The sequence below is a fragment of the Chiroxiphia lanceolata genome, chromosome 5, assembly GCF_009829145.1.
Source record: "Chiroxiphia lanceolata isolate bChiLan1 chromosome 5, bChiLan1.pri, whole genome shotgun sequence".
Classification (NCBI taxonomy): Eukaryota; Metazoa; Chordata; class Aves; order Passeriformes; family Pipridae; genus Chiroxiphia; species Chiroxiphia lanceolata.
In genome coordinates, this window is record NC_045641.1 from 70,365,187 (window position 1) to 70,383,851 (window position 18,665).

General features: G+C 39.6%; 1 protein-coding gene across 1 annotated transcript in view; it reads left to right on the forward strand.

The window, feature by feature from the left end:
- LOC116787404 (potassium voltage-gated channel subfamily KQT member 1-like) overlaps window positions 1–18,665 on the forward strand; it is a 468,277-nt gene that overhangs the window by 9,897 nt on the left and 439,715 nt on the right. Inside the window, exon 2 of the mRNA XM_032688970.1 lies at window positions 8,437–8,527. Within this exon, the coding sequence (XP_032544861.1) occupies window positions 8,437–8,527 (91 nt within the window). The remainder of the gene's footprint in view (window positions 1–8,436; window positions 8,528–18,665) is intronic.

Genomic DNA, 18,665 nt, shown 5'->3' on the forward strand with positions numbered 1-18,665 from the left:
ACACAAAAACCTACACACACAGTCTTTGCTAGAAATGGCATTATTTGCTTCAAAACTTAAAAAAAATCCCACCAAACAAACTTGAAAAGAGGAATTATGAATTATGAAGTTCGCCTTTAAGAACTTTCATTAGGTTTGTCTTCCATGGAAAATGAGATTGTTATAGCATGACCTTGAAAAGGTTCACCCCTGATAAAGTACTTGACATCATTTTGCTCTCAGCATTGATAGTTAACCTACTAGTTCCCAGTGTAGGCTTCAGTAAAGAGTGCTTGTGGTCCTTAAAACTCTTAAACATAATTTGTCCCTGGTTACCATAACAACAGAAGCATGTTTGCTGTTGCACTAGCTACTCTCCAAAAGGAAGCAAAGTTTAGGAAGACCAGGACACAGAGAAACACTCATTTGTAACCTCTAACCCTGGTTGATCAACAGTCCAATGCAAAAGAACTGCCCACCTGAGGTTGTTAACACATGAAACAGCCTTAAGGATGATGGTCTAAAAATATTGATGAAAAAGCAGTTGTATTTTTGTGTTTACATGAGGCTTGAGGAACTTAGGAGAAATCAAGAAATATTAAAATTTAGTTTACCTTAGCAAGATGTTTCTCAGGAAAGCCTGACAGTTCATGTTCTGTAAGTGTGAACTATGTTTTATGAGAATCTGAAACCAAATGGGAGATTCTCAGATAATCCTCTTACTTCTGATAAGTAAATTTTTTTTTATTTTATTTTTTAAATAGAGCATGAGGAAGAGTCTGCAAATAGGTGTTTCGTAATAGGTTTCTGTCTTCAGCAAAGTAAAAAAAAAAATGAAGGAAAAGAAATTCAGGTGTTTTGAGAGGAAATACTCTATTTTTAGCAGCTATATGGTAGAAAAGAAAAACAGTATTTGCTGAAGTAATGGCTCAAAATGTGGCTTAGCATCCTTAAGAATCACAGGCTCAAAGAGGACAAAATACTGGAAAGTAGCACCTCTGTTTTTTTAGGATAAGAAAGAGTAGACTAACTCTACTAGTTGGTAATTATTTATGTCTCTGCCTTATCAGCTTCTTCCCTTTAGGAACTGAACAGCTGCCAACAGGAGAAACTGTTCCCTGTTGGTGTAAATAACTACTTGCAAGCAAGTAAACAATCACAACCTGTTTTCACGCCCTTGCAGCACAGAGAACTGCCCTTTGCAGGAGAGAGTGTGGATAACGGGGAAAACGGGAAAGCCAGACTGGCAGCTGGTGGGGAAGGGGAAACTGCCACATGACAAGGACAAGCTTTAAATACTTTCACCCCAAGCCAACAATACTAAACACACCCCCATCCACTTGTCCTACCTGTAGGTATCCCAGAAATCTGATCAGAAATATTTAGGGAGACCCAGGATCTGTTTGTCACTTGTTGACAAGTTAACACTGGTAGACTTGGCTGTTGCATTTAGGAGGGACAGCTTGTTTCTCAAACCAAAACTGAAGTGAGACCGTAAGACAAACTGAGTGCTATTGATCCTTGTGGGTCCCTTCCAACTCAGCATATTCTGTGATTTAGTGGTGAGTCTAAAGGTTTGCATGTTGTACCATGTACTGAGCTATTGTTCTGCTCTTTACAGGGAATTTGGCCCTCGCCCAAGGTTTTTTCCTCAGTATGTTTAAAAAGGTCATTGGTTAGAGCTATGTTTAGCATTCCAGAGGCTGTTAGGAGCAATCCACAAGGAGGTTTTCTGATTGCCTGAGAGGCAAGAGAGCCATAGCTTGTTGTATTCTGCAGATCAGTTGGCAATTAATTAAGCTGTTTATCTTTGAGGTTAGACTTGTCAAAACTAACCTGCATTCTGGTGTGTGGCTCGGTGACAGAGTCTGTAGCCTTGAAAAAGATATGAAGGCAGTGTGATTTAAAGATATGAGAGGGAGAAAGAAATGATCTTCCACTCCAGTAGGGAGACAGGTGCTAAAGGATTGTTTGTTTCTATGGGAATGGATTTACTTGGGGTACAGGGAGGACTTAACCTTTGTTTCCGCTACTTGTCTCCAGCACTTTTGTCATAACACAGATACCACTTACTCACCCAGCTCAACCCCGTGGCTTCTTTCCAACAGCCTGTGCTGAGCACTGAGAGTATAAACTACTCTAAGTGCACACAAGGGGCATTGCCAGCAGTGGCTAAAACCTGTCTATGGGGCTGCTGTGTGAACCAGGGGTCCTGAATGGCACCTCAAGGGTCTCAGCTGTTCTGCCTCCCCCTCTAGGACACAGATATCCAGTGAGAGAGGGGAGAGCGGTCTCAGCTTCTTCACACTGGGATTGTGTCCACCCATGAACTGCTACCCGTGTTAAGGGATCATATACCATAAGATAACTGCTTGAAACAGTACCATTTGGGGATTTGTGTATTTTTTTGTGTCTACCTTAAAATGCCACTGTTACTTTTGCCATCTCATTTCTGTCTGACTCTGGCTGATAATACCAGAAACTATCCCTTATCTATTTCAAGTTCAGTTTCTCAATACTTCATTTGGGAGATGGGAAGATCTGCTTTCATGTTAGTTGTGAGGAGTAGTAATTAGATTCTTGCCATTCCCTCTCACTTCTGTCCTCCTGGAGATCACAGACTGCAACAGCCCCCAGACTGCACAGCAAGATTATTAGTGCAGGTCTAGGTCTTCTGTTTGGGGTTCCATGGACAAAAGGAAGACTAGGTATGTTTCAAATGTAAAGCATCACTAGTGGGGGAGGTTTCCAGCATTTGGGGGAGCTGTTATCAAAAAAAGAGCCCTTGGTATTGGGAAGGCCTCGGTTGAAAGCACTTCTTGCACTGTCTTCTAGGACTCAAAAAGGATGGTAAAGTTCTTTTGGAGGAAGCCAACAGAAAATTATCATGTTTAAGTGCATGCCTGCACAGTAGAACTGAGGGTGTTGGTTTGTGTGTAGCATTGAAGAGACAGCTTTTTACTGCAGTTACATGCAGTAGAAAAAAAAAAAAGTGTTTGTATTTTGGATCTTCTGTGTAATGGGTAATGCTGTATATGCCAGCTAAACAAATATTTTTTTTATTCATGTTATTTATGGAAAGAATAAAATGCAGAAAATCTTGTTCAACATCCAACCAGATTGCACAGCTATTGAACTGCAGGTTTGCTGAACTGCTCCCTGGCCATATGTTGCTCCAAGACATGGCAGCATTCATGCACTCGCTTTATTCTAGCTAGATCAAATAGTGGGGGACTGGGACAGAATGAGATCAGAGCCCACAGGGCCTTGTCTGAGTAATTATTAGCAGTTTTAGTGTCTATTAACACAATTTTTCTCTCCACAGAATTTGCCTAGCTGGAAAAGGAATATGGTGTTCTCATCACATAAAAGTGAAAAATCACCGAGATTGTTTTAGGATTTACAACTGAGGGCACTTAATGGCTGTATCTTTCAGCCAAGATGGACTCAAAAAGAGAACTGTTTTCTTTAATAAAACACATTTTCCTCTGACGACAGACTACATGAAGGAATGCTGCCACTACGGTTCTCTGCTGAGCTGTGCAACAGATCAGTATCTGCAGCATATGTCTCTATTTCTATACAAATTATTGCAGTCTTCTTTTCTAAACCTATAGCTTTTATGCCAGAGGTTTTCTGTGATTACAGATTACTGGGACAATATCTTCACTATCAGTTCATGGCTTACTGGTTGACTAGGTGAACTGCCTTTGAACTGAGCTTGTTTTCTTTATGTTCTCATGGGGAGTCTTTTTACATTGTTTATTTGTTTGTTTCTTATGTGGTTTGGTTTGATTTGGTTTGGTCCTTCTGTTGTTGTTGCTGTTCTTGATTAATCTGTGATTAATCTGTGATAGACTTTGACTTGGTCCCCACTGCAACTTACTCTGTACTCAGCTCATGTGATCTGCCTTTGTTATTCATTGGGAAGGAGTGACACTCACTGGCCAGAAGATATAGTGCTGCAAAATAAGTGAATTTAAAGGGTCTTTTGAATGGTTTTAATGTGTGCTTTGGAAATGGAAAAGGAGAGAGTGTCTTAATACATAAAAACAGGAGAGAAGCAACAATTAGGGAGAAGTTACTAGACCTGCAGTCTGTATTAGCAGCATTTTCACGGTTCTGGGTCCCTTAGCAAAAAAGTGGCACCAGTTGTCCTCCCTTACACATCCTTATGCACCTACATCTTGGCACTTTGCAACATTTTTTTCTCAAATTTTTTGTAAACCTCTCCTTTTTTTTTTTCTTTTTGATGTTTACAAATTTTGTTACTTTTCCTGAGGCCTAATAGGAAATGTCGTTGAAGATGCAGTGATAGTATCTTCAGGGTATGTAGGGATATCCAGTTCTTCTCTTTGCTTATCTTAGAGTGGAAAAGGTGTAAAGTGTACTGTCATTCTCAGTATCTTGATAGACAATATTTAGAATGGGAATAACCCCTGAATTTTTATTTATTACTAGTGAGGGCAGTAAAAGAAGACAAAGGTATTTTGAAAGGAGGTAACTGAAACGGCAGGGATCTGGAAGAAATGAAAGGGCTGTACTCGGAGGGAGTTACCATACCTTTGTACATGCATTTTGCCTAGAAATAAGATCTGCAGTAATGGCAGGAATAGAACAACAATTTCATAAAACAAGATGAGAAGCAACAGACTGACTAGTTTCAAGAAGTGCTTGGTACATTTTTGCTAGAGTTGTTTGATATGCTGATTTCAGGGACCAGATGGGTTTCTGTGTTCCTTTGACTATTGACTAAAGCGTGGTCTGAACTGAAAGAGAGCCAAGTTCTGTGTGCTTTTAGCACTGCCCTGATGTGTGGATAAGTCTGTTCACCATTTTGTGTCATTCTCCATTTACCCATCACTGGGATTGCTAATTGGAAGTAAAAGATGTTTGGATAAAGAGCTGATGGAGCACAGCATCCAACAGAGTGGGGTACTCAGTGCCTGTAAGGGCTTCTGTGTACTAATGTACTGATCTCAAATGTATTAACAAAAAGAGACTCTTATGACCCTGCTTTACCTTATCTTTATATCTGCATTTTCTTTGCATGGAAAACAGTCCTACTGTGTTAAGGAAAAGCTAAAGTTTTGCATATTCCCATGCCTAGACTATTCTGGTGTTGGATGCTGGCAACACCCTTATTCTGTAAACTCCTTACCAACTTGCTCTTTTTCGTTTGACAAAGACTGGCTTGTGTTTCAGTGTCTCTCCTGAAGAATTTGCTCTGTTTTTCATTTTTTAAAGTATCACTCTAGTAATGCTGGACTTCTGCCCCCTCTGCTGGCTGGCTTATCTTTGGTCAGTGTAGCAGCTCATTGACGCAAAGTTAGGGTTTTTTGTGATAGATCTCTGTGCCCCCAATAACATACCACCATTTTCAAACAGATAAACATTTGGAATGGAAGTAAACCTCGTGAATAATATGCTTGACAACTTGTGTATGTTGACATTAACAAAGCAGCAGGATTGGTGATGGGCAGTGTAACTAGTAAATCTTGAGAACAGGGCTGAGATCTACCCTGTGCTAAAAAAACTTGACTAAGTTGTATTACCTGGATCTCTTTCCTTATTCAGCCTTATTTTTTCTAAAGACATTTCAGCCCTGGATATTTGCCATTAATGAAGAAATCATTAAGATGTATCAATACAGTATGAGTACTTTGACTAATTCTTCAGTAACTACACAGTAATTATACTGTAACAGTAAATAATTGGTAGAGAACTTTTTAAAGTGCAAATAGGTGTCAGAAACCTATGAAGGGAGAGAACCCTTAAGAAATTGAACTGTGTGCTGGGGAGAAATGGAGAAAGTAGCTAGAGGTGGAGGGAAAGAAAACTCAGGTGAGATGATCATGGTTTCTAGTGAATGTACAAAGCTTCTGCTGGGTGCTTTATCATTCCTGAACAGCATCTGATGCAAGAGAAGTAAGTAATAGCTGTCATCCAGGTGACACCCCTGTCCCAGTTCTGGCAGTGGACAAGAGCCCAGCATGCTCAGCCTTCCAGGTAGATATTGACTGATGCAAGGTGGGCTTCCTGAGGGAGCTGAGCCCAAGCTGGTGGAGAGAAGGGATGGCTGCCTTTCAGGGTCAACCATTGCTTCCTTTTGCTTGGAGGGACCTCAGCCGTAGTGACACATTATGGCAGTGGCTAACCCTCCAGAGCATCCAAAACCATCATCTTGTATGGGGATGGGTTGTCTGGGATGGGCTGCAGGGCTGCTGCACCTCGGAACAGACCGGCTTGTTTGTGCTTTGTAGTTCACCCCACCCTGCTCCTCCTCTTCTGTGTCCCCTTTCTCCTCTCCAACAATCACCCATCTGATTGTAGCTGCCAGCAACCCCTACTGAGCAGGAAGGGACATGGAAATTCTTGTGGCAGTCTCCCACCACTGCTGGAGTTCTTGGAACAGCCTGGAAGTGCCTTCACTGAGATTACTGGTGACACCAGGAGCCCGTTATTCTTTCATGGCTTGGTCCACACCCTGAGAGGGGGGACATGCCTGGTTTTCCCCAAATTGAGGTTGTGGAGTGGAAGTGTCCCCACTGTGGAAGGGCAGGGGCAATGGACTGAGAGCTGCTGTCCTTGGGACCACTCCTATGGGTCATTTTCCTTGGCAGGGAGAAAGGCTGCTCCTGCATCATGGGCAGTGCTGTTGGCCTTCCCATGCAGACCCTGTGCTCCATATCTGGCCCCATCCTGGGGACTGTCTGCCAGAGTCACTCCCCAGTGTCCCTGCCTGTCCCAGCCCTCCCAGCACAGCCTCACTGAGCTGACTTACTCAGCCTGCTGACCATGCTCGAGTGCCTTGGGAAACACTAAATATAAAGGGCTAACTCAGCTGCTTCACACTGTTGAACTAAAGACTCATTCGTACTCTTTAGTCTGGTAAAATGTATAGTTTTGCTTCAGGTAATGACTGATTCTCAAATTTTATTAAAAAGGGTCATATGCTGAATATGCCTCTCTGGCTGGGCTTTAAATACATAGTTCCTAGATTGCAATAAATATTCCTTCAGCTTTGCAGTTACAAATACTTGATAACAGTACACTTATGTTTACTACTGTTTTATAAATTCTGTATTTTTGTCTTATATCTCTTCTACCTTTTAATATTAACTACAATTAAATTCATACATGAATTATCATACAAATAAGTCTTTTAGAGCCTCTTGAGTGCACAAGAAAAGAATGTTTTCCAAAACATATTTGAATCCTTCCATATGAATCAGATTATACCATTTAAGTACAAGAGTGCACAGTAGCAGATATCAGATGGAGCAATTACATAACCAGCTATCAGATACTGTCCTCCTGCCTTCAACTCAAAAAGAACTAGAAATACCCCACTGTCCATTGGGTGCTGCTAAAAAGCACTCAGTCAGTTGATTAGGAACTTGGATAATCCATGTTAATAGTGTGGATCAGGATAGGCAAATACTGAAGAAACAGAAACTTGGTTCAGAGACAGTTGTACATGTAGAGCTCTAACTACTACTGAAGAAATCTAGTAATTAATGGTGGCCATGATCTTCTCAAATCTCAGCTTTTGAATAACAGTGTTAGAGTCCTTCCAGAGCCATATGAATGGAAGCAGATGGGGTTTTTTATGACTTCAAATCCAGTTTTAGGCTTGAACAAGTCAGCATTGTCTATGTTAGCATGTACTTGCAATTTGCTTGCAGTGTGTGAATGACCAGACCAAGAGTGCCAGTTAAGGGGATGAGAATTGTTTTCAGTGCTCATCATCATCTGTTCTGTGTTCCTGGGGATCCCAAGGCAGTCTAAAACTCTTCGGCACTCCTACAAGAGGAAAAGGAAAGCTGAAGGGCCCTTGTGTGCCCACAGAAATTAGTGTTCCCCCAGTTTCCCTGGTTCTAGTCATGGTTTAAATGTGCTGCATAAAGAATATTGGCTCAGTCTGCCCTCCATCTGAAGGAAACATGTATTCTGGGTGTTCCATATGCAAGTAGTTCTTTGCAAAGGCTAAACTTGCATCTCTGTTGGTAGCTCTGTCTCTATATACAGATATATACATACAAAATGCATCAGTGAGTAAATAAGTGGAACAGGCTGCCCAGGGATGTGGTGGAATCACCATCCTTGAAAGTGTTCAAAAACCATGTAGATGTGGCACCTGGTGGCTGTGAAAGTGTTAGGTTGATGTTTGGACTCAATGATCTTAGAGGCCTTTTCCAACCTAAATGATTCTAGGATTCTGTATTATACCTTTTCTTATACTCCTTTATATCTGTGTGTATACATTTTTTTATTTATTCCACGTTTCTTAAAAGTTAATGAATGCAAAATGATGGTACTCACTTGACTAGGAAGAATTAACCGATTAAACACAAAGTACTTGTGGTGCAAAAAGTTATGTGAATGCAAGATAAAACTAGATCTAGATTTACAGTTCAACTTGACAAGTCACTAAACACTATTTTCTTTTTACAGATTTCTCTTGGTGCTGATATGTTTAATATTCAGTGTACTGTCTACTATAGAGCATTATTCTGAATTTGCCACTGGAACCCTTTTCTGGATGGTAAGTGAACTTTTTTTGGGAAAGACTAATCAATTTGACTAAATCTAGATTGCTTGGGTGAGCAAAGGAGGCAGCTGTTAAAAATCCTCATGCAAAGCATGTTACCAGAGCATTTTAAATAGTGCCTGATTTCATTAAAGGAAGTTCATAGTTTAATGGGGATGATGATTTTCTAAATCTTTTAACTATGAGGGTACTTTTTAGATTAGCAGTTTTTATATACTTGTTTTTCCTAAGGTGTAGCTGTTATAGTGGACAATTGGTGCTCATCAGTCTCATGTAACATGGAACAGGATATTCTATAGGAATGGATTTTTAAAACATATATTTTCTAAGTCTTATGGTAAAAAATTGTCCAAGAACCATGCTTTCCAGAAGTATCTGAATCTTGGGGATAAGTGACTTCTGTCAGCCTGGTTTGCTAATAAACAGAACAGGAAGGAAGAGCTTCTATCACAATTCTGTGCACCAGTGATTTGGCTTTGAAGATGGTGCTTGTTAACTGTGGTGGCTGTTATCAATCCACTGGGATCTCGGGTTCTGGAGCAGTTTTGTGCTTGGTATTTTGCAAAAACGTTGTGTTACCTATCTAATTTCCTATTCTTCTTAGTGGCATATTAAGTAGTTATTTAAACAATAGGTGGTGTGATAGAAAAACCTCCTTACCTGGAGGTATAGAAAGGTTGTTGCTTCTTTTCACAGTAGCCAGGGAATAGTTTTTTCCTCACTTGATCGTGTGGCTGATTTACAGATGAAATGTAACTGAGCCCTGAGCTATTACATCTCTTAAAAAGTATGAAAACACATCCAGCAGCTATCTATAAACAATACTTAGTGGAAACAATACCATACAATATTTTTAAGTGTTAATTTGAAGGAGGTGGGAAATAAAAGTACAATTAACTTGCATGAGGACTCTAGACAATGTTCCTCCTCTGCTCCCCCCTGCCCTTCTTCATATTTGAGTTAGAAATGGAGATGAAACGTCCTTGATAAAAATGGAGGAAATCACTTTTAAACAGTTGCTCATGATATCAGTATTTTAGCCAGTCAAATCCTTTGATCTCGGCGTGTGATAATCTCAGTATTCTCATTGCATGTTTTTTGGCTAAGTGGTGACTTTTAACGTGTTTTGGAATTTGGTTTTCCATCTGCTTTGAAAATAAAGAACAGTTATTTATTTGTTTTCTATGGCTTAGACTACATTAGATATGCAGCTTTTGCGTGCGACTGACTGAGCCATCATTAGGATCCCTGGGTTATTTTGAGATTTCGATTAATGTTAATCCTGTAACAAATGTTGCTTGGCCTTTAAGCCACACTCAGTGTCAAACAAAGTGCAGTATTCTGTGATGTTCTTACACTCACTGAGATGTCGTGATGGCAGGTCAGCACAACCACCACCCGAAACAGCAATCCTGGCAAGGGTTCAGCGCTGCGCCGATGGGTTCCGGGCAGATGGAGTGTGCAGGCACATATGTGCATGTGCAGACACATATTGCTGGACAAAAAATAACCAGATGAAGACAGATGTGTGGCTCACATAGTGCCCACACAGCATTGCCAGCTATTTTTAAGTGATGTTATCACCTGACAAATGAATTGTGCATAGCCAGTGGCAGCACTGGAACAATTTCTTCCACCAGCCTGGAGGATACTTCTCTGGAGTTTATTTTCCTCCTGCTCTTCCCTTAGTTTCCTTCCTAGAAATGGCCGGCGTGGAGGTTGGCTGTTCTGCTGGCTACTGTAGATTCACTTGTCTAGACAGCATTTGTCTTTAAAACTTAGTTTGGTTTGAAATAAATGAGTTCTTTTTCACAGAGTTGTGAGGTTTCTTGTTGCTAAATGGTTAGACTCCTGCTTGGGACACTTCTCCCCACCATTACCTGAAGGAGTTTCAAACTGAGTCTCCCATTTTACCCAGGAGAGAGGTCACCTCACAGAAAGGTGGAGATTTTTGTGCCCTTTACTAGATCATTACTCTGATCTACTTCATACCATAGCTGACTGTTCATGTAATCAGAGTTTCTCTCACCAAAATGTGAAAACACATCCCTATGTATCCTGTCTTCTATGCCACTCTTCTCTCTTGAAAGTGAGAACAGTGGAGACTGCCAGTATAGTGAGAAAGAAAATTGGGCCAAAGCACCTATTGGATCAAGTTCAAGATTAAATTGATTTGTTTCTATCCTGGTTGAAGGACACTGCAATTCTTTGTATAGCCCTGGTAGTGTGTCAGGAGCAAATAAATACTGGTATGTGATGGTTGTATTATTTTCCCACTTGTGAAAAAACTCCAATTTCATTATATTGAGGCAGATTAACACTTGGGAAGGATCAGCTTCAAAAATGTCGTGTTGAAAGTTGGTAGGGCCTGACAAGAAGGAGAGCATTCACTGCTTGAAGACTTTCAAAGGTTTTTTGTGTTTTCTTGGAGTGGGTGAGATGGTGTGACAAATACAATTTTGGATACTATGTGTCACTGGAGTAGATATGGGACATTAGTAACAGATGTGGCTATAGATGAGTCCTAAGCCACTAAAGTCTTTGTGTTTCAAAGACTTAATTATGTTAATGTTCTTAAGTCATCTGGGTGGTCTAAGGTAATTTCTTGTCAGTGTGAAGCCTATCATCATTCAGACAAGCTATGGGAATATACCAGGGAGACAATATCATAGCAAGAAGGCCCCCCAAGACAGTGTTTGTAGTTTGAATGTCTGATAATCTTTTTCCCAGCTCTGTCTGAGGGACGTGACAGTGGCATTGACACAGTCAGTCATGCTGATAAACACCAACAGCATAGATAGTGAAGAGCATGATCCTTCCTGATTTATTTATCCTTGCAGAGAGAAGCTTAGGATTTCAAATAGTTTAAAAAATAGATCACAGGACTTTTCTGTTGAACAACAATGTACATCTTATTTCACAATCCACAAAGCTTAAATGTCCATACAGTTGTTTTTTGAGATTGCTACACTGTAGTGTGCCACAAAAAGGAATCTCTGATTTCCCCAGCTTTGATCTTGGATCTGTACTGTTGGAAGCTTTTTCACTTGTCTTTCTATCAGTATTTAGGATCTGCTGCATAAGCAAGTTCTTGTACAATGTCTGGGGAAACAAGCACAATGGAACAAGCCACAGTTATGAATAAAGTATTTGCAACACTTAATACTACATTACAGCTGAGCTTCATTCCCAGTTGTCCATTCAATACCTGTATCTAAAATTTACTCAGATTGCATCTCACTGTGCTGCTCTTTGAATAGGTGCCAGCTGAATTAAAGTCCTCTATAAGAACCAGAGCATGATCTAGAAGCTTTCTTGAGTTGTTGTCTCTTGATGTCTCTTGTCTGATGTCCCTGTGTGTTTCTACTGGTATGTCATACCCTAAATATTGGAGCAGGTACTCTCTTAAGAAATCTTCAGTTTTGATCACTAGAACAAGCTGGCAAAACTGAGCAGCAGACTGAGCCAAAAAGAGCAGTTTATCATGGATAGTTCTGTAACTGGGACTGCTGGAAGGAGAGAACTTAGTGTAGTGTAACCCAAAAGCGAGTTCCTGAAATAGTCCAGCCCAGGATGGGTTTATGACTTTGAGATACAATCTCACAAATTATCATGCCATGCCTGACTACCAGAAGGTGGGTAACCTAGTGTGTTCTAAGAATAACAGTTTGAGAGGAATGTGAATTTCTTGCCTTCTTGTGGACTGCATGGTAAAGCCTTTTCCCAACGGGCCTATATGAGCATCAGAATTTTGGAACTGGTTTAAAATTCCTTTTTAAAAAATGGATTACTACTTTTGGTAAAAACAGGTAAGAAAAATCATGCTAATTAGCAGTCTTTTTTTCTCCCTATTTAATTAGTCTACATTAACTTTTGGTGCAGATGGAGATATTTGACAGAGTTGACTTGCCTTTTTAATAACTCTTTCCAAACAGAAGTCAAGGACAGTGATTGTGGGATTTCCTACACTCAATCTTGAGCCAACACTGTTCACTGTCTTTGATAGAATTGACTCCTTTGTGTTTATCTGCTTCCTGTCCAAAGGTTTTCATAAGTGCTCCTTAAATTCCATGTGACTGAATGCAGGATGAGTTTGCCATTCCTGCCCGATCTGCAGAGCTGCATCTGCCTGTGCTTTTCTGACAGGAACTTGGCTCTTGAACAATGTTCATCTTGAAGAAGGCAAAAACCTGACAGTTTTCTTTTTGTCTTTATCTGTTGCTTGTTTGTTGTCTTTTTGTAACATAAAATTCTGTCAAGATGCATATTCTGAGAAATTAAGAATTAACTAGAAACCCTGCCTGCTTGAAGTAATTTCATACTTCAGCTCTTCACTGATAAATTTAGAGATAATTTGGCAATAAATAATTTAAAAAGGAAAAAGTAGTCTTTAAATACTAAAGGTGGGTTTTATCTACTTGTTCTTAAAATAAATATATGTGCTTTTAACATTACCTTGGATCCCTGTCATAGATCAACTCTGTTTCCACTGACCATATCTCCCAGAGTTCTAACCAATTTAACTTCTTTTTTGCTTTCACTTGTTGAAATTTTCCCTGTGAGTTGAACTGATCAATCAAATCCGTGCTGATTGCTTATGATGTCTTTCAGCATAAAAATTTGGCTTGCTTAACTGTTCTTTTTGACTTTTAATATTTGTAACTTGTATGTAAGTCTTCCTTTTACACTCCTTGTTCTATGAACGATCTCTAAAATATTTTTTTAAGATTTAACACTGCAGTGTTATGCTGCTTCAGCCACTTTCTTCTCTGGGAGGTCACCAAACTTGCATGGACATGTTGGCTTCCTGAGGGATAAACTCTACTTTCTTTTACACAACAGCTTTACATATTTTCATATTTAGTATTGTTGGGTGGCTGTTCAAAGCATAAAATGTCTTGAGCTATTCTCAGAGAGTTGCTGATGTATTAGCAGAGAGTTTTTGAATGACCATAGGCAAACCTTGAAGTCATAGAATCATGGAAGGGTTTGGGTTGAAAGGGATCTTAAAGCTCATCCCATTCTAACCCTCCTACCATGGGCAGGGACACCTCCCACTATCCCAGGTTGCTCCAAGCCCCATCCTATCTGGCACTGGACACTTCCAGAGATGGGACATCCACAGCTTCTCTGGGCAACCTGTGCCAGGGCCTCACCACCCTCACAGGGAAGAATTTCTTCTTAATATCCAGTCTAAGCCTACTCTCAATTTGAAGCCATTCCCCCTTGTCCTGTCACTAAAGTTCCTGATGAAGAGTCCCTCTCTGGCTTCCCATCAGATACTGAAAGGCTGCCATGAGGTCTCCACACAGTCTTCTCTTTTCCAGGATGAACAGCCCTAACTTTCTCAGCCCTTCCTCACAGCAGAGGTGCTCCAGTCCTCTGATCACCAGGTCTCTTCCCTTGCTACGCTCAGGGCCCCAGAGCTGGACACAGGACTCCAGGTGGGGTTTCATGAGAGTGGAAAAGAGGGGGAGAATCACCTGCCCCACAGGAGCTAAACATGTTTAGGAGTATTTTTACGTAAAGTTTCCATAGAAACTATTTTTTTAATTTAAAAAAATTATACCAGAAATACTATGTTTTCAGTAAAGTATGCTCATGTCCATCTATTTTTTTCATCCCTTCTTCTTCATGTCACTTTTAAGTAACATTTTATCCTTCCTTTTTATCAGCATGTTTTAATTCCCTAATAGATATGGTAATAATTTTATCTGAATCTATGATGATTCTATTTCAAAATTATTTTTAAAAAGTTACCAAAGCCTCTTGATTAGGCTTTTGCTTATACAGCAGGAGGCTGTAATGTTTTCTTGATATCTAGTAGTTTGTGTGTCAGTTTTGATTTCTAAATGGCATCTAGATCTTTAAGAATATAAAAACTAAACTATAAAGTGGGCCAGATGTATTTTCTCCTTTGAGGATTAATCTGATTAAGTTTTCTATGGTTAGAAGTTATATATTTTTCTACCAGGAGAGGTCACCATGGTAGTTTGCAAAAGACAGATTTTTATTTTTATTGTAAAAAAAAACTTGCAAAAAGAGATCTTCATAGCTGTGAGACTAATTTTACTAATTGTGCTGTTCTAAAAACAAGAACAAAATATTATTTTTATCATAAACATGATGTTTTTACACAACGTGAGTAACAGACCACAATAAACAATCAATTTGTGTAATGAAACTTAGAGGTGAGAAGTGTTCTCTGATTTAATATCATGATGTTAATTACTTTTTGTTTTAAGAATATCAAGAGTGTTCTTGACTTTTAGAAAATAGATTGGTTTTGCTATAAATCATATTGATTCAACTTCATTAATTTAATTTTAATTGTATGCCATGATATATGGAATGTTGCCGTCATTGCAACCGGAATGAAGGAGGGACCAAATATTGTTCATCTCAACACACTTTCCAAGTCAGAGCACATAATCCAAATGTGAAATCCGTGCAACATTTTCAGGCTAAGTGATAGTGGCAAAACTGTGCAGGAATTGATATACTGGATTGGACCAAATGCTTAATTATCCCAGTGTTATATCTCTGATAATGGCCTGTTTTCAGTGAAAAAAAAAAAAGGAAGACTTTCTTACAAAACTATTATCTATTAAAACAGTTAAAGTGCTTCTGAGTCTTTTCTTTCACCAGGGGTCACCACATTCTGCTCATATTCTCCTGATGGGTGATTTCCTACTGCAGCTTTTTCAGGTTTATTGGGTAAGACTTTAAAGGGCATATGCTGTCCCAGAAGCAGAGTCACAAACAAGGTGGATATTCTTAGTGTTTCAGCTGCCATTGCCTTCCCTGTTTCAACAGGGCTGGATCCTGGATTCCAGTGGTTTTTCTAGATGGATCAGGTCCTGTGGTACCTCTTCCTCTTGGAGACAGACTTCATGCATCTGCTTTCCTCTGATGTGTTTCTTTGCTAGGAAAAGCAGCATCATATCTTCCAAACACATAAACACCTGTCGTTCATAGCACTACTACACCAGGGGGTACAAAATACCCTTATAAAGACTCTGTTTTCAGGGTCCTCACTCGTTGCCTCTATTGTAGGTCCTTCCTGCCCTATTGCATGGCTTGGTTTCTAGCAATTCTCATGTAGTGACTGCATTTCGCATGGATTGGCATTCCCATGTTTGCAAATTCTGCTGGAGAAAAGGCTGAAATGTGAGATCAGGAGTTCCCACATCAGCTGCTGCCTAAGTTTTTCAGGCCAGAGACTCGTGCTGTGGCTGTACTTAGGAGTCAGGGCTTAAGGGGAGGATCTTAGGGAAGAATTCTAGGCTGCAGATGGGTCCCATTGTTATGTGGCTCTCACAAAGTCACTGCTCAGTTTTGCTTTTATATGATGTCTTCTGCATCATATGCTGTGAACATGTACATCTTCCTGCTGTACATAGAGGCAAGGCTTTTCAGAGTACCCAAACTTCAGAGTACCAAGTGATAGTTGGTTTACTTAAGCCAGGTAAGGCATGTCTGTATTTGACTGCTCTGTTTCTGAACTGGACATCAGGAGGGCTTTTCTTTTTTGAATGACACTATTTTCAAAGTGAGTGTTTTGAAAAGATGACACACTTTTCCTGTCTGCAGTGGAGGAGCTTTCCTGTTCTTTTTGCTTATTGCTGCTTTTGCCCCTTCTCCCATTTAAGCTGTGTAGTCCAGTCATCAAATGCTGTGCCATCTTCAACCTGTTGCAGAGTAGAAACAAGGCTTCAACAAGCCTAATTGAGTAATCTCTATGGTTTATGGGGAAGTGCACGTTCTAATAGGTTTGAGGGCATTTTCTCCATCTCATCAAAGCAGTCAGTGTTAGAAAGTAATGGAATTTTTATCTATTTCTTGCCTTTGTGCCAATTTATAATTCTAAATCTGGTCTTTGCCACACGGCATTAACACTTAAGGCTGTCTTCAGGTCTGTTTAATAAAGTGATACATTGATAGTCAAATACATGAAGTTCACAGGTGTTCCTGCTGGCCTCACCACTGATAATGGATATTTTACAGGTTATGGCATGTAGAGTAGGTCCTATAATATTTAGTGGTATTTTGTGATATTAGTGCAGTGTATATTGCCTGTGTAAAAGCAGGTGTTAATGAGGTGTCTGGTCCCTTAAAGGCACTGACAGGTAAACTGCCTCAGTAGAAAAATACACTAATTCTTGTAAACTGTGAAAGAGTCAGGCTATGTTAGTGTAGAATAAAAATAAGTACATGACTCAAAAGCTTTTGCTCTATTCTTTTATTCCTCTAAACCTGTGAGAGACAAAAGAAGTAGGAAAATCCCTGTTTGTTCCTGAACTTCATGTTGGTCTGTGGGAAGATGAAAAAACAGATCAGGAATATTTTATTATTAAAATAGACATGGGATATTGTTTCATACATTAAACATATTTGCAAAAAAAAATGAGTCCACAGCACTTTCAACACATTCCATGAGCTTAAGTTGTCTGCTAAGTGATCTTGCTCAGTTGCCACTGCCTTTCTGGAATCAAATCTCGATGTGAATTATAAAACAATTATTCTTGTGGGTTATATTAACTTGTAGGTTGCCCTAATGCATTACAGAATGTGTTGTGTTGGGTGATTGCTGTGTGCTTTTGAACTGTCTAAAATGGAAATCACTGTGCAATAACTATGAGGCAGATTAACAAAGGGCCAACTCATAATGCCCTTACTCAAATTTTACTCCCTCTGGCTCTATACAGAGTTCTCTGTGCAAAGTGGTTTCAGAATGTGGCCCAAGAGACTAAAAAAACATTTCTTTCTTGGGAGTGAGAGGAAGGTGGAGAGGTACATGCAGGATTTTTTCAATTCCACTCCTTGGAATTTTGACACCCTCCCAAATCAAAAGGTTAAGAAACATGGAAATAATTATTTACAATTCTGAAGTGCATATTCACATTGGATAAATCCACTTCAGGAGTGAAGCTAAACCCTTCCCCTCCTACCAGAGGTGGTCCCTTCAGGAACATGCTGTTGGAGAGCTGGAAGGCTCTTGTGGGGTACTAGTGGATCCATAGAGAAATTAAGAACTTCAGGCACTAATTTACTGAATCTGATGGATTCACTATTTGATTATGTTTGCCTTAGTGGTATCTTTCAGAATTAAATAACTGAGAAAAAAGTCCTGCTCAAAAATAGCTGATGCTGTAGTTAATTTTCTTTGTAGAAAAATTGTTGCCTGCTTAAACAGGAAAAAAAAAAAAATCTCCTCTCTGACTCACCCAGCTCATTTGAATGGTAGTTGTCACATGTGCTTCCCTCAGTGGTGTACAGCTTCATTCCATACAGGAAACAGCAAATGTTGATAAACTGAAAGATAAGGATAGTCCCTTTATGAAATGTTAAAGAAATCCATTTGTATCCAAACAACAGCCTTCTAAAATTTCATTGCACTGTTTTAATCTAAAAGATGTAAGTCTGAGCAAACTAATGATACTATAGGACTCTTAGCAGCATTTGGCATTTTTTCTTCTGCATATTGGATATTGTATTTTCACATATGATGTCTGTCATCTTTGTAAGAGCAAGCATGATGGTAAGAAATAAATATTTTCAGCATCAGTAGGTTTTCATAGCATTTGAGTAGCTATTAAGCTAAACAGGTCACTAAATTGACATTTTCAGCTCTAAGAACTGGGAAACCTTGAAGACAGGTTATCAGATTAAATTTTGGACATATGTACACGTGTGCAAACATTTGGACTATTAAACCTTTATGCCTGCTTCTGAGGCTTCATTGTCTGGAGCTGCCATTCCTTGATTGAATCTTTGTGAGCACACACTATTCATTTAGCCATCCCACTTCCTCCTTTTACCTGAGCACCTAAATATTCCAATAAAAAAAGTGAAGAGAGCCTTGTGTGTGCTCTCCACCTAAAACACAGCTGCAGCTGAGAAAATACTCGTCTTTTTCATGTGTGCACTTTAATCACTGCAGCCAAACTTCCCTTCTCCTGCTTCTCCAGTGCAGTTATCCATAACCGTACTGGAATAGATTGTAAATTCCATTTACACACACCCCTGTATAAAAATGTTGATTTTCTGTGCTAATGCAAGCATTTTTTTAGTTAGTCCTCAATGACATTCTTGGGTAAAAGTTGGCAGCTTTTCCACAAGAGTTTCTTAT